Source organism: Lycium ferocissimum, chromosome 9 (genome assembly GCF_029784015.1).
Source record: "Lycium ferocissimum isolate CSIRO_LF1 chromosome 9, AGI_CSIRO_Lferr_CH_V1, whole genome shotgun sequence".
Lineage (NCBI taxonomy): Eukaryota > Viridiplantae > Streptophyta > Magnoliopsida > Solanales > Solanaceae > Lycium > Lycium ferocissimum.
In genome coordinates this window covers 38162287-38178869 of record NC_081350.1, presented here as the reverse complement: position 1 = coordinate 38178869, position 16583 = coordinate 38162287, and the positions used below count along the sequence as shown (strand labels likewise).

The window sequence follows — 16583 nt, the reverse complement described above, 5'->3', positions numbered from 1 at the left end:
CGTTAGGCGACAAATGTTGTGTCGTCAAGCCGTCCAAATGCTGCACAAGCAATGGCACCGGCAGAGAAACCCGGGGAAGTTTTCTGGTATCAACTTCAAAGAATGGCAGCAAAGAATGTTCTTTTAGTTGACCACTCCAGGCATGCAGAAGTTCACAAACGAAAATCCTCTTGTTACTGAAGAAGGAATACCTAAAAACCAGCGCTTTATGATTACTAAGGCTTGGAAGCATGCAGATTTTTATACAAAGGATACACCCTTAGTGCATTAGATGATGATCTATATAATGTCTACAGTTCTGCCAAAACTTCAAAAGAATTATGGGTTGTAATCGAACGAAGTATAAACCGAAGACGCATGTTTGAAAAATTTGTAGGTTGCCAAGTTTCTTGACTACAAGATGACGTATAGTAAAGCTGGAACCAAGTTCAAGAACTCAAGTCTATATCCATGACCTTATTGCTGAAGGTATGGTGATCAATGAGGCATTTCAAAGCTGCATGGTGTGATTGAGAAGTTGCCTCCTTCATGGAGAGACTTCAAGAACTATCTGAAACACAAGCGTAAGGAAATGTCGCTGGAAGATCTTGTGATTCGCTAGAAGATTAAGGAAGATAATAAAGTTGCTGAAAAGAAGTCGCATGGAAATTCATGATTATGGGAGCAAACATCGTTGAAGAAGCTGTCGGCCCAAAGAATAAGAAAAGGAAGAAGCCTTTTGGAAAGAGTAAGGAGCAGAAGAAGAAAAAATTTAAGGGCAACTGCTATAATTGTGGGAAAGCTGGCCACAAAGCCCCAAATTGTCATCTCCCGAAAAAGGACAAGAAAAAGGGACAAGCCAATACGGTGGAGAAGAATGATGACATTGATGATCTGTGTGTAATGCTCTCGGAATGTAACTTAGTTGGAAATCTGAAGGAGTGGTGGATTGACTCTAGAGCCACTCGACATGTTTGTGCTGTCAAAGAAGCATTTGCTACTTACTCCACTGCTGGTCCCGAAGAAGAGCTTTCCATGGGAAATACTGCAACAGCCAAGATTGAGGCTTATGGGAAGATATTCCTAAAGATGACTTCCGGCTAGGTGTTGACGCTCAACAATGTTCTTCATGTTCCTACTATTAGGAAGAATCTTCCCTACTTGTCAAGAATGGGTTCAAATGTGTTTATGTATCTGAGAAAGTAGTTATTAGCAAAAACGAAATGTACGTTGGAAGGGCTACATCACAGAGGGCCTTTTCAAACTAAATGTAATGGTTGTTGACAGTATTAGTAAAGTTTCGGATTCTTCTTATTTATTGGAGTCAAATGATTTATGGCATGTTCGTTTAGGACATGTCAATTACAAAACCTTACGGAAGTTGATTAATTTAGAAGTATTGCCTAAATTCGAGTGTAATATATCAAAATGTCAAATATGTATTGAATCTAAGTTTGTTAAGCATCCATATATGTCTATTGATAGGAGCTCAAATCCTCTAGACTTAATCCACACAGATATATGTGATATGAAGTCAATACCATCTCGCGGTGGAAAAAAATATTTTATAACTTTTATTGGCAATTGCACTCGATATTGTTATGTGTATTTGCTTAATAGTAAGGATGAAGCAATTGACGCATTTAAGCAATACAAGAACAAAGTGGAAAATCAATTGAATAAAAAGATAAAAATGATTAAAAGTGATAAGGTGGGAGAATATGAATCTCCTTTTGCAGAGATATGTTTAAAATATGGAATTATTCATCAAACTATCGCCTACACACCACAATCAAATGAAATTGTGGAAAGGAAAATCGAACATTAAAGGAAATGAGGGGATGAATGCTTCATTAATAAGTTCTGCTTACCGAGAGCTTTATGGAAGTGGAAGCTATCCTTACAGCTAACTGAATACTCAAGAGGGTGCCCCACAGCAAAACATAATCTATTCTATATGAACTATGGAAAGGAAGAAAACTCAACTTGAAATATTTCAAAGTGTAGGGGTATTTAGCAAAGGTAAAAGTTCCTTTACCCAAAAAAGTAAAAATCGAACCAAAAACTGTGGATTGTGTTTTTATTGGCTATGTTACAAACAGCAAAGCTTGTCGATTTTTGGTTCACAAATCGGACAATCCCGAAATTCATGTTAATACGCTAATTGAATCGATAATCTTGAATTCTTTTGAAAACATTTATCCGTATAAAATCGAATGTGAGTCGTTAAGTGAAAGATCAAAACGACACTGGGAAGAACTAAAGGAAAGTACACCAAGCTAAGAGGATCCAAGGCATAGCAAACGTCAAAGGATATCTACTTCCTTTGGACCAGATTTTGTGACATTCTTGCTTGAAAATGAGCCTCAAATATTTTAAGGCCGATGTCTTCTTCTGATTCAAAGATTTTGGAAAGAGTGGCAATAATAGTGAGATTGAATCAATTTTGAACAACCATACATGGGAATTTGTTGATCTTTTCTCCGGAAATAAACCTTTAGGATCAAAATGGATCTTTAAAAGGAAAATGAAAGTCGATGGCACTATTGACAAATATAAGGCAAGACTTGTGGTCAAAGGTTATAGACAAAAAGAAGGCCTTGATTACTTTGACACTTACTCTCGGGTAACAAGGATAACAAATGGATGTCAAGACAGTTTTTTTAAATGGAGAATTGGAGGAAGAAATTTACATGGAACAACCTAAGGGCACTGGCGGTCGTATATGGTCTCTAAATCCATCAAATGGATGTCAAGATAGCTTTTTTAAATGGAGAATTGGAGGAAGAAATTTACATGGAACAACCTGAGTGTTTCGTGGTTCCTGGTAAAGAAAGGAAAGTGTGCAAACTTGTTAAGTCGCTTTATGGACTTAAACAAGCACCCAAACAATAGCATGCGAAATTTGACCAAACAATGTTGGCAAATGGATTTAAGATTAATGAGTGTGACAAATGTGTTTACATTAAAAATACTCCAAATCATGAAGTCATTATTTGTTTATATGTTGATGACATGTTGATAATGAGTAGACATATTGCCGATGTAAATGCTACGAAGCGTATGCTTGCTAGCAAATTTGACATGAAAGACTTAGGAGTTGCCGATTTGATCTTAGGAATGTAGATCCATAAAACTCCACAAGGTCTAGCATTATCACAGCCTACATTATATTGAAAGGGTACTTGACAAGTTCAAGTATTTAAATTTCAATGTTACAAAGACTCCAATTGATGTAAGTTTTGCACTTCAAAAGAATGAAGGTGAAAGTGACTCACAATTAGACTATGCATGAGTTTTGGGAAGTTTGATGTATATTATGAATTGTACACGACCAGATGTAGTACGTGCTATTAGCAAGCCGAGTCGATTCAACAGTAATCCCAATCAAACTCTATTGATGGCAATGAAACGAGTCTTGGGGTATTTGAAACACACCAAAACAATGCTTTGCATTATAATAAATATCCCGAAGAATTGAGGGATATAGTGATGCAACCTGATCACCGGATCATTCGAAGTTAAATCCACGAAAGGATATGTTTTCACTGCTGCGTGGAGGAGCAATGTCTTAGAAATCATCAAAATGCATACGCATCGCCCGCTCTACAATGGAATCTGAATTTATAGCTTTAGACAAGGCCGGTGAAGAAGCTGAATGGCTCCGAAAGTTCTTGGATGATATTCCATTTTGACCTAAACCTTTGGCACCTATATGTATATATTGCGATAGCCGAGCGATAATAGGTAGGGCAGGAAGCGTTATGTATAACGGAAAATCTCGTCACATTCGACGGCGACACAATATCGTTAGACAACTACTCTCTAGTGGTGTTATCACTATTGACTACGTAAAGTCAAGAGATAACGTGTCATCATGTTAGGACAAGTCATCATGGCGGTAACTCTACCTAGTAGACTGGAGATCCCAAGAGCTAGGTTCAAAGAGATCAAACAAAGTTATGAACGATTTGTTCAACATTGTCAAATAACTCAACCCATTCTCGTGATGAAGACAATGTTCATAAATAAGGATAAAACCTTAAGGCTTTTTAATGAGTTAATAAAGCATTAAAGTTTTTTAATGATTGTCTAAGTCTGGCAGAACATGACTAGATAGCCGTGTCTATAGGACTACACATTTAGAAATCACCCATGCGAGTGTGAAGTATAAGCCGCTTCAAGGGAATGATGGTAAAGGCCCATTCTTTATGCATTCACGAAACCAAAGCAAGTGTTCATGGTCGAAACGAACACAACCGCGAGAACCATGATCGGTCGAGGGTTAATCGTGTGACTTATGTTGTCTAGGTATACAATAAAGTTTGACGGTTCAAAGATATCACATCTACCGATTGATCGAGTATATCCGATATAAGTTCACTACGGAAAGTTCAAAGTGGAAACCTATTTATCCGTATTGCAATTAATCTTCGCTTGTATATCACACACTTGTCCACGCATTCCTTTATCTTATAGCCATTCCCCATTCACGGGGGGATTGTTGGGTTTAATTGATAGGTTGAATGGGAAATGAGGGAAAATGAGTTGTTCTCTCGCTTTATGAAATAAGTATTTGTCCCTCATTGTTATGGAAAGAAAGTTTTCCTACTTAAAAGTAGAAGCACTCATTCTTGTTGCACAGTGACAAGAAGCAGGGTATCCCCTTGCGCCCTGTTGTTGCCGGTCGCTCAAATGGCCGGCCTGATTTGGTCAAATGATTGATTGATAATCTTTTTGGACCAAATTTTATTTAATTTTGATTATTTATTTAATTAATTAAAATATCCAGATCATGACCCGTTAGTGACCTAGATCCGAGTGTCTGACCGGCGACCTTTTTCTTTTCCGAATTAATTTAAAATTTCCCTCCATTTTTTACACTGTAATTTTTCTGAAAGGTTGCAAGCCTTTTCTGAAAAATTGCAAACCTTTTCCCAAACAGTACTTCAATGGCTATATATTTTCGTTGATCCTCAAAAATTTTACTAATGAAATTTTCTGATATTCTTCTTCTTCTTTCTCTACGCTTCTTAAAAACTCTCGTGTGATATACTATCTTCGAGTGGTTCGTCGCCATCAAAATTTGTTGTACCGCTATTTTGGTGAGGAAATCGTTCTATCCTGGGAGGAAAGGTTCCATTACCTCAAGTACATTAATAATTTCTATGTACACACCGTAATTTAGTAGGCTCAATTTGATTTTCCATATAATTTAACATACTGTTCATATTATTTTTCAGTTTCTGTTAATTTCGTTTTCTACAATTTTGCAAAAACTGGACAGATTCTGTTTTCTATTTCAAGAATTATTGTAAGTTACTGTTTCAAAGTACTTTTTGCAATACAGAATTAAGAACACATAGTTATTAAGGAAAATATATTACACAATCTAACGATTTTTCTTTGTTTCATGCAATAGAAAAGAAACATTTGATGAGAGTTTAATAGAGAAGAGTCGAAGCCATTATGTTAACGGTCTGAATTTTTATAAAGTCGATCACCCTATCACTGAGCTATTAGGAACAACATATTTAATTAAAGAAGTCAACTTTTATTCTTTAGCTCAACCTACAAATCAATAAGAGTGAATTCGTTATACTTTTTCACATACATCAAGAGAAAATATAGCGATAGTAAGCCCCTCTCTGGTCGGAAAGCATCTAGGACAAGGAGACGGCGATCAACCATTCTCTCTCTCGATATTCATTATAATAATATTCTTCATTGCTGCGGTTCAATTAAGTCTTCTCAATTCTTTTATTCATTTTTTTTTTTTTTTTGACAAAGTGGACAGATTTTCTCAAGTAAAAGAGATAAGGAAAAAGAAACAGAGAGCATAGCAAAAGAGCACTTGGAGAAGCGAGGGACCATAGGCATGCAGACAGAGCAGAGGGGTTGCCTTTACAAAGGACGGAAAGGGCAAATGGGCACTTCCTATTTGGTATTTTTCCCCATTACCATTTCGTGACTTCTGCCTTTAAAGTACGTGCCCAACGAAAGTTAGACATACGGTATTTTTCTATTGTTTATTCGATCTCACTTATAAAATTATAGTCAATATATCATTACATGTGACATTAGTGATCCGAAAGGTGAGCAAAATATGGAAAAACTTATGATATATGCATTTTTTTTTTCTTGGACTCATATTTTTGCTTAGGACACTTTTTTCGAATAAAAAGGATTTTAGGATAGGTTAGATTTCACTTTGGTCCAATATCTAAATTAGTGTTTAATTATTTGTTCTTGAAATTCAACTTTACATGTCACTAATTCTTGTCAAAAAATATAAAAAGATCCGGCTGAGATGTCATATAAGTGAATTAGGTAAAATAAAATAATTTTTGAAAAACAAAAAAAGGTTGATAACTATAATAATCAATTATCACACAAATTAGATGACATCAACTCAAACAACGTCTCAAAAAATAAAATTATCTAAGGAGAAAGAGGCCAAGACAAAAACATTCGGCATGGGCCACATACAAGAAATGTGATTTAAACAACATGTTTTTAATGCAAAATTGGTAACCGCTTTCACGGCTTAAATCTATGACTATGAGTCACTCACTTCATGTTCGATGTACTAGCCCTGCGCAAATTAGCAATGCCGCCGCAACTGACATTATTATTGTTTTTAGCAAAGGGGTGGCTGAATGTGCCAAGTGGGGGTGCCTGCATTTAGGGGACCATCTGAGCTACTACTGTTGATTGCAGGGTAGAGTTGGTTTGGCTGAGAGGTGGGGTACTTGGGTACAAGTGACTTACTATGGGCCGTTGAGGTACACAACACAAGTTGTATTATTTAAAGCAAAAACGAAGAAGATCTTTCTTATTGCTGACTCCAATCTTTGCAAAGTTTTCAGAATCTTTCTTTGACCACTACTGATTCCCCTTGGACCTTAGCTCTTTGCCAATCCTAAGCTTGATTCCTTAATTATGTTTTCAAATTTTGTTTTACTAGTACAAACTTGTTGATAATTTCAAATATTTTTCATTTTAAATGAAATTTATGGTGTTGAAGTTGAAGATATAGTTGTGTTTAAATATACTTCTTGCAAATAATATATGGAATAATGTTCTTTTTTTAATGTACTTAAATACAACTTCAAAGTGAAAAAAGTGAATTGGAAAACAGGGTATAAGTAATTTTCCAAATTTGAAATGCAATTTCGAGTTGGATTTGAAATTTTCATAACCAAACATTGATTTTCAAATAAGGTGAAAAAATATTCTGAAAAAAAGTGAATATTTTTTATGGCTAAAGGGTCCTTAATATTCAGAGGGAAGCCAAGATTTGAAGTTCTTGGATTTTTGAACTTGCCACTAAATTCATAGTTTGTCTTAGTTATTGGGTTCATAATTAAATAACTATACATATTTAATAAAATTTCTAATGCAAATACATAATTTAAGTAAAAATTATTAGGTTCTCCTGAACACGTAGCTAATGATCTAGCTCTGCTACTTTTAATATCACGTACTTTTATGGAATTTCATTAGTACTTCACTCTTAAAAATTAAAAGATATTTTGTTTTTTCAAACTCATAACAGATATTCATCAACTAAACTTTTCGTCTCGTCTTGGTAACCACGTGCCTAAGTTTTTTATTTTGAAGAATAATCCAACCTTTTGAAAAAACAAGTTCCACGTTGTTCCCTTTAATTTGAAGAATAAAAGAAATTAGTGCTACTCTCCTTTCCTTTATTTGCCTCTATAATCAACTGGCAACCAACAATTTCTCTCTGATTACTTTGTTCTACTTTTTTTCCAATCAAACAATCGGTTCCTCAATCACTCTTAATACCTTTTTATATGGGCAAAGGTGTAAATATATCTCTCAACTTTGTGATTTAGAGTAGATATCCTCCTCGTTATAAAATTTGATGTATATATACTGATACTGCTATAAAATGGTGTAAATATATCCCTGCTTTTACAAAATGGTGCAAATATACCCTTTTCGCTGACGGAGTTTTTTTTTAAAATCACTTAGGTTATTTTTTAATTAACAAAAATGTCACATTACTTTAAAAAAAAGTTTACCCATTTTTTTTTTTGAGTAGACATACTTTTCTGAAGCCATATAGTAATTTTTTTCCTGATGGGTCAAATTTGGTTCATTTTAAAAAAATGGGTAGACTTATTTTTTTAAAGTCACGGAGATATTTTTTAAAATGAACCATACCTGACACACCAGAAAAAAATTACCATGGCTTTAGAAAAATATGTCTATCAAAAAAAAAAAAAAAATAGGTAGACTTTTTTTTAAAGTCACGTGGCATTTTTTTTAATTCAAAAATAACCTAAATGATTTTTAAAAAAAACTCCCATTAGCGAAAAGGATATATTTGCACTAACGGCATGGATATATTTGCACTATTTTGTAACGGCAGAGGTATATATACACTACTTTTATAACGAGGGGTATATCCGCTCTAAATCGCAAAGTTGAGAGGTATATTTGCACCTTTGCCCTTTTTATATTAAGAGTTCGAATAGCAAAATGGGTTACCTTACTTTCCGAGAGAATTTGTAAGCCACCGATCAAAATATAAGACAAGTTGTGATAATAAATGGACACCGTTTAAGCAAAAGTTCTACTTATGTCATCGAATCAAAGCAGGACTAGTTATTATTATTCCAAACTCTAACATTACACAATTATAAGATATTACCAGATTAGAATAAAAGATCAACTTGTAAGAAAGCTGGAAGTCGGGATACCAATATCTATTTGTTATTGTTGTAGATGAGGGAGACGTTTCTAGTGAAATAAGAAATGTTTCGAAAATATCAATACTTGTCAAAAAGTAAGAAAAAGGAAGTCATATTTTGAAGCGTGGATGAAGCCAAAAGCATACCTTTGGCGTAAATGTAGCTCATGCTTACTTTTTAAGCAGTATAGAGAGAGCACGAGAAAGAGTCACAAAAATGCGCAAATGGCACACTATTCAAACCCCTTCTATTCAAATTTTAAGACACTTTCCTCAAGATTTTTTTTTTTTAAAAAAAGCAAAGGAATTGTTCATTCCATTTTCTGCAAGCATAAGAAATATGTGTTTAAGCTTTGATTGTCATACATATTGGGATTTATGTGAATGGTACATGATGAATCTCCAGATAAGCTCATGAATCTGGTGATTATTTGTCATATGGTAATTAATTTGAGGCGGAGATTATTGAGTGTGGAAATAAAGTAAGATTCCGCGTTTAAACTTGATAAGAAAACTAGATACATACTCTTTCTGGCCATTCCATGTTTTATGATAGTGTTTGACTAGACACGAAATTTTTACAAAGAAGATTTTTGAAACTTATGACCTAATAAAACAAGGCGCATAAATTTGTGTGGTTATAAATCATCTCATTAAAGGTAAACATATATTTTTTAGGTATCTCTTTTTAAACACGAAAGTATGCCACATATATTATATTGGGACTCAAAGGAATACTATATGAAAGCTTTTGATACACACAGAATGTTGAGCAAATGTAGAGTAAAAGAGCCTTATATCATATACTTTTCTTTGTGACCTTAACAATTGTTTAACCAGCGTATTCAAATTGAAATAGCATCAAAAGACAAGAAACAAAGTCATAAAGTAGTGAAGGTCATGGAAATTTGGAGGGAATGCAAGTAGTGCTTCGAGGGAAAATTCACTTGTTATTCGACAAGATTTTCAGGGACCCAAAACAAAGATACTAGAATTTCTAAAGAAAATGACTTTTGCCAGCCAATTGGTGTCTTTATGAGGCAAATTGGAGCTAGGGCTAGAAAGCTCAGAAGATCCTACTTGTTGTAGGTCCCTTCCTATCCTTTTTGGTTCTTTTCAAAATATAATTTATAAACATTGTAGACCAACAAAAAATATATATCCCCTTTATTCGAAAAATATCAGAATTCCCTTTTCCTCTTTTTCTTTTTGGACGATATTGTCTAGTCGAAGCGAACAGACTCACATCAAATACAAAGTTAATTTTCACAGTGTTGATCGCTTGAGTCTACATGAAAATATAGTATTGAACGAGAAACGAACTATAGTTCAAGACTGATGGTGTGTTCATATATGAAGAGCTCTGAGCATTTATTCTGTTTGTATATCTAAGGAATTTCTCTATACATATAGAACTATATGGTCGGTGAGTCGTAGCCAGGAGTGGTCGTTATTGGACATCTACCACTTTTCATCAGTTAGCTAGAGAGGCCTCTTTAATAGATTAAGAAAAAATGTTCAAAGGGGTCAGAAAAGAGTCAGTCGTAGAAATTTAGAATGTATAAATGTTGTTAAACGAAAATCACCTCAACCAGATCATAGTGGAAGCTTACTTTTCTTCATGCAAAAGTTGGTTTATATTTTTTCTTATTTTTGCTTTATATGGGAATGAAAAATTGCTCCATTCACGAACAACTTGAATTGGACCCCTCATTCACATGTTCCATTTCTTGAAAATAACATGTACTATAAATTTTCACAAATACTTAAGAAAGATAATAATCTGAAAAGGCTGATTTCTCCAGGCAGAAATCAGGAGAAAATGAAAGTGATATTTTTGTTGTGTTAAGTTCTTGAAAGGGGTCCAATATAGAAAGTTGGATTTGCTGTCAATTTGTTGGTCATGAGAGGATATATGAGGGAAAAAAACAATATTCTAAAATGTGTAATTAATGAAATTCTTGGATTTTGTCTGAAATATGTGGGCAGCATGTTATAATTCTGTAAGAAAATTAAAGCTATGATTTTGTGATGCAGAAGGCTCTGTTTGGGTGTTGCAGTACTATAACAGAGAGAGGCCTAGTTGATTGTCCAAAATTTTGTCATATCTGAATCAATCACAGCTCATCATAGGACCACTTACCATGTTGAGTTTGATATTGATTTTACAGAACAAGTTAACTGTCATTGAAATTCTTGTAGACTCTTTTTTTATCACTGTTGCCCACTCACCACCAAGAGAAAGAAAACAAGTAGAGAGCGAATCGCGAAACGGAGAAGACGGAATAATCATCTTATATCTCCCTTCTGTGTTGATTTTTATTTTTTGAAAAAGGAATAGTTTATTGATTGTCATGAATATAAAGGAGATCGGGAAAAGAGAAGACGGAATAATCATCTTATATACTTGTACTTGTCCTCTATGTACGAATAGCATGTTGGCATGAAAAGAAGATGTCATGCAAACGCATAATAATGCTCGTAGTGATACTTTTAGATTTTTGATATATTGCGTTTAATATCAAAACGAGCTCGCCATTTCACTTAAATCATTTACATGAGACTCCTTTAATCACTTCTTGAAAATTTGTTAAGCTTAATGTATGACTATTTTTAAGTGTTATATTGATAATTGTAATCCTATTGTTGTGAATGGAAAGGGAACGAGGAAAAGGAGAAGACAGAATAATCGTCTTATATTCTGATAATCATCTTACATTCTGTTCTATGTATGAATAGCATGTTGGCACGAAAAAGAAGATGTTTACCCCATTGCATGCAGACGCACAATAACATTCGTGGTGGTACTTCAGATTTCTAATACTATATTACGTTCAAGATCCAAACTGGCTTGATGTTGTACTTAAATCATTTATATAAAAATCCTTTATCATTTATATAAAACTCCTTTTTCTATAATTTTTGGTAGAACATTTGGTTGTTTGAATATACTGAAAGTGAAAAAAGCAAAATCATGTTTTTATGTGTTTTTCAAATTTCAAATACAATTTCAAGTTGTATTTGAAATTTTTATGGCCAACGTTGATTTTCTAATAAAATGATAACGTTTTTCGGAAAAAAGTGAAAAATTCTTATGGCCAAACGGGTCCTTAAGTGTCATATTGATTATGGTGTGTGGTTGTATTAGTGTGAATAAAAAAGGGGGCGAAGAAGAGGAGAAGATGGAATAATCATCTTACACCTCTATTCTATATTTGAATTGCATGGAGACGCCTTACCCGGCCTCTACATCCAAATGCATTAATAACGTTCATAAGGGTACATCATATTTCTGATGTATCGCGTCCAAGATCAAAAAGAACTTACGATTGCATTTAAATAATATATATAATCATTCTTGAAAATTTGTTAATAAACTCTTGTGTTGGTATACAAGTTTTGTTAGTCTTGACTTGGAAAAATCATCATAAGAAGAAGTTAGAAACCACAAGATAGCTGCCACGAGTTATTGGGTGAATCAATTTATTTTTGTAAAAGTTGCTAATTTGGGGAAAAGGACATAACCACGAGAAAAGGGTCCCAATGAAATCATCACCTGAAAAAAAAACAAATCAAATTTTTCGATGATTTAAATGGAGATCTCCTCTGTCCCAAACAAACATGTCGTCAACCCCTACAATTATTGCCTTATTTTCCTATATTCCTACATTATTTTGCGTTCTCTAACTGAATTTCTGTCTTACTGACCACATGTCATATCAATACGACAAGTGATTAATTTCTTTTTTCTACAAATTATCCATTCGTTCTTCAGATGTTATAAGTGTATATTCTGAAGAGAAATAATGCAGTGACAATCTTAGAAAATAAACTAAAGAACTAAAAGCACTTACCAAACTAGCTAGGACAACGAGGTAAACTTATAAGCTGATCACAGACGTAAACTATTTATTTCTGATACTTATCAACTATATTTAATCAGCTAATCCAAACAAATCCTAAAGTTATACTATCGTATGGTGTTCAAATGAAGACTAACTAATAGAATAATTGGTACTAATATGAGGCATTCAGTTAGTTAAGTCCTTTTGCAACTCACTGTTGCCGTTTTTTTAATTATAAAGGATGTTCTGGGAAAGGACTAAATTCGTGTGGACTACTAGTATTTATATATCTATAAACATTATGCTAAAAGGATATACTACAATTAATAATCTAATGTAGACATATGACCTATTTGTCCCGCTTTCTTGCAATTTGCTTAAGATGATTAAATGCAATTCAAAATGCTTGTCCTAATTGCACTAAAAATATTTTTTTAAGAAAATCATATAATAATACCATAAAAATCTAAACAAATATCTAGAATGTACAGAAAGAAACGACACAGGTTTGAATTAATAGTTATTATTTAGTTTTGCAAATCCGTATTTTTACGTTACCTATCTAGAATGTAAGCGTAGAGTTTCAGTCGTTTTATCTTTGCTTTCCAATATTCATGAGTTTATCCGCTTGGGGTGGATGTATAGAAGCGATTGTTGAAAAATTTATCACCTCGAGCTATATATACTAAATTTCAAACATACTACCGCAATATGTCAATAATCAGAATTAATTGGTTAATCATGATATAAAGTCAATAAGTACAAATGCTATGTGATACTTGGATTTGGATGAGCAAGGACATGCAACGTGGAAAAACCAAAACCAAAGCTCTCTTATCGTCCTCTATTATATGGTGGTGGTACCAAAAGTATAGACCTTTTTTTTTTCATTCTTCTTTGGAGACATAATTAGGTAAAAAGTGCATACATTTGTTATTTGAGTCCACATGAAATGAGCATTGCTTAATTTTAACTGTTAATTTTTTAACTGATTTTTCAAATTCACCTTTCCAAAAATAGTATAGGTTTGGTGATGTAATTAAGAACTCGTTTAAAAAATTATCTAGAAAAGAGAAGAAGCACTTGAATTGGTACTACTCCATGGTTTAGCATAAAATGGTGATGAGTTTAACTTATACTTAGTTCAAGTCAACTAAAAGATAACTATACGTGATCATTCATAATAGGTGTTATAACATGTTAAAGTACGTTTTAAAAAGATTTCTAAATTACGACACCATCAAAGTTTGTGGTGGAATGGATAGACTTCTCTATCCTTAACTAGAGATTTCATATTTAATCCTGGGAATAGAGAACTTTTTTAGTAGAAATTTTATTTCTTTTAATGAAGCTTATGCGGCCTAAATTCAGAGTAGTCGGAATACTAATGCAGGTATCGAATAATGGGTGGGAACAAAAAATGATGCTACACAAGACTAAAACTGAAGCATTGAGAATGTGTTCAGGTTAAGCATGTGAGAATGCAGGCTAAAGCATTCATGCCATTTCATTCTTTCACCTAATTCCTATTTGCTACTCAAGTCACGTGTTCGTACACGTGCCTTTATCAGACAACCCCCGTTGCTCACTAGACAAAAATCTTCAGTCTTATTCAATGTTTGCACTACCTTATTACTAGTTTATTGATGACATATAAATTTAATCCATCCAATAATTAGCAAATTAGTGAAACTTTAATAGCCTGCTAATAATTAGTCAAGTGGTTGTATTGTTATTAACGTATCATTTGTATAGCAATAAACAAGCCATAATAAAAAGAAAATAAACAAAAGAGAGGCACGAAACACAAAAACAACACTGTACCGCAAAATCTCATCCATCATCACCGTTACTGTGACGGAGCTGTTACATTACATATTACTTACTACTACTCCATAATTACTGTTATATCAGTACTCCATAATTACTCACTAATCACTCACCATTTAAAACTAAACATTAATCAACAAATTTAGACAAAACTTATATAAACTTAAAAACGAAATTTAAAAAACTTAAATACGATAACTTGAACCATTCACTCAACCTGAACTTCAAAGTGCCACAAGCGGGTCAGACCCGAATACATCTCCAAAATCCTGAAAGTAATCATCTTCGGGCCAAGATGAAGAAGACCCGAAACCGAAATCAGTATTACTTGACCCGATAAACATGTCATTACAACAAGTGAACATGTTATCAGGTAAAGTTGTCGGTTCAAACAAGTCGGGTATAGGAAACAAATCATCGGGTCCGAAAAAACTCTCAAAGGATGATGAAAAATCACAAAAGTTTTCCGACATGGAAGTGTCATTTTCATCCCTGAAATCAACATCCTTAACGGAGGGTAAAATGGGTAATGACTCAGCTTCAGCTTCTTCATTATTCTGTTGTGACTCATCAAATGACGTGGAAGCAGCACAACGTAAAACAGATTTTGGTGACCGTTGATGACTACTCTCTTCACCGGAGTTGTAACTACCGGAACAACTTGTTTTCACTGGAGCAGCAAAATTTGTAAGCGCGTCAGGTCCACGTAACTGGATAGCCGCGTGGTCATAAACCATAGCTGCTTCTTCAGCTGTATTATAAGTACCTAACCATAACCGTACACGTCTCAATGGATCTCTAATCTCAGCCGCCCATTTTCCCCACGGCCTTTGCCTTACACCTCTGAACTTTTTAACAGTTTTACTCGCTGCCGTTACCGCAGTTACTCTAGCGTTCTTCTTCTTCTTCCTCTTTGGAACAACAATTTCCGTTACACTTCCGTTAGTGTTGCTGTTTTTACCGTTTTGTTGTTCTATTTTTACTTCGGTAACAAATTTTTTTACTCTTTGACGGTTAAAAAACCCTTCTTCTTCTCTTTCATCGCTTGAACTATCAGTAGCATCAGCATCAGTAACAGTTATACGTACAACTCTAGGTCCACCGGAATTTACGTCGGAGTTTCTTTTCCGGCCGGTGAAACTAGCCGGAGCTGATGATTTAACCATAGTGATTTGTTTTTTGTGTTCAGTATATTTGATGGGTTTACTAGACAACATGGTTTGTTGGTCTTGGTCCATTTTTATGTGTGATTTTTTTCAGATTCGCATTGAAAGCGAAAGTAAGAAAGAGGGGGTGAGGTAAAAAAGATTCTTGGAATAAAGACTACTAAGGCAACAAGCTTTTTGTAACAGTTTTTGGTAAAACAAAAATCTTCAACAAGTGATTATGTTGGAAACCACCCGTTTTAAGAGCCAAAAAAGGAAATCCAGAAAAAAGAAGATAAAGAGGTTCAAATCTTTTTTATGTGATAAGAATAACAGAATATTACTCTCTTAAAGAACAGTACAGTGAGAAAGAAAAAAAAATGGGTTACGTCAGTGCTGCAAACCCAGAAAAAATTTTCAGAAAAACAGAGACACAGAACAGTTGTAAAGGAAAAAGAATCAGCTTTGCTAAATGGAGTAAAAGTTGTGATGAAACTAGAATTTTGTAGGTGTTTATAGAGTGATTTTCTTATGAAAATTTTGGAGAAAGCTGAAAGGACAGTACGATTTTGAACAGAGTGTAGTAGAGAGAGTTGTAGTGGAGACCGAAACAACTGGAAATCCTATTATATAGGATACGCTTAGTCGAAACAGTAGAAACCCATTATTTATTCATCTTTTTTTCCATACAAATTAATTAAAAAAGTTAAACAAAGTTAAATTAAATCAGAGATAATGGTAAAAACACACCTAAGTATAGTTTTCTATCAGAACTAATCAGGTGTTTGTGTTTCCTAATTAAACTATCACCAATATTTATCAAAAGAGCAGCTCGAATCTGACTAGACCAAATGTCTGAGTACAATTGCCAAAAGGAGCGTGACAGCTTAATTTGCCCATAAAATTTAGTCCAAGTGGTAGCTGACTCATTAATTTCGATATGAGTTTTAATAAATAGTTGATGATAGTTCACGTAGGAAAAGCAAGCACCTGATAGTTCAGTAGGAAACTCGAAAAACAATGATAATTCATGTGTGTTTTAACCATTATCTTTTCATTTTT

General features: G+C 33.9%; 1 protein-coding gene across 1 annotated transcript; it reads right to left on the bottom strand.

The window, feature by feature from the left end:
- Positions 1-14348: 14348 nt before the first annotated feature.
- On the bottom strand, positions 14349-16129 carry LOC132030619 (ethylene-responsive transcription factor CRF1-like). The gene has a single exon (XM_059420323.1). It carries the CDS (start codon positions 15612-15614, stop codon positions 14601-14603), a length of 1014 nt encoding a protein of 337 aa, XP_059276306.1. The 5' UTR covers positions 15615-16129; the 3' UTR covers positions 14349-14600.
- Between the last annotated feature and the right edge of the window lie 454 nt (positions 16130-16583).

Excerpts from the sequence above, each read along its gene's own strand:
- LOC132030619 (XM_059420323.1), bottom strand. The coding sequence starts at position 15,614 with ATGGACCAAGACCAACAAACCATGTTGTCTAGTAAACCCATCAAATAT.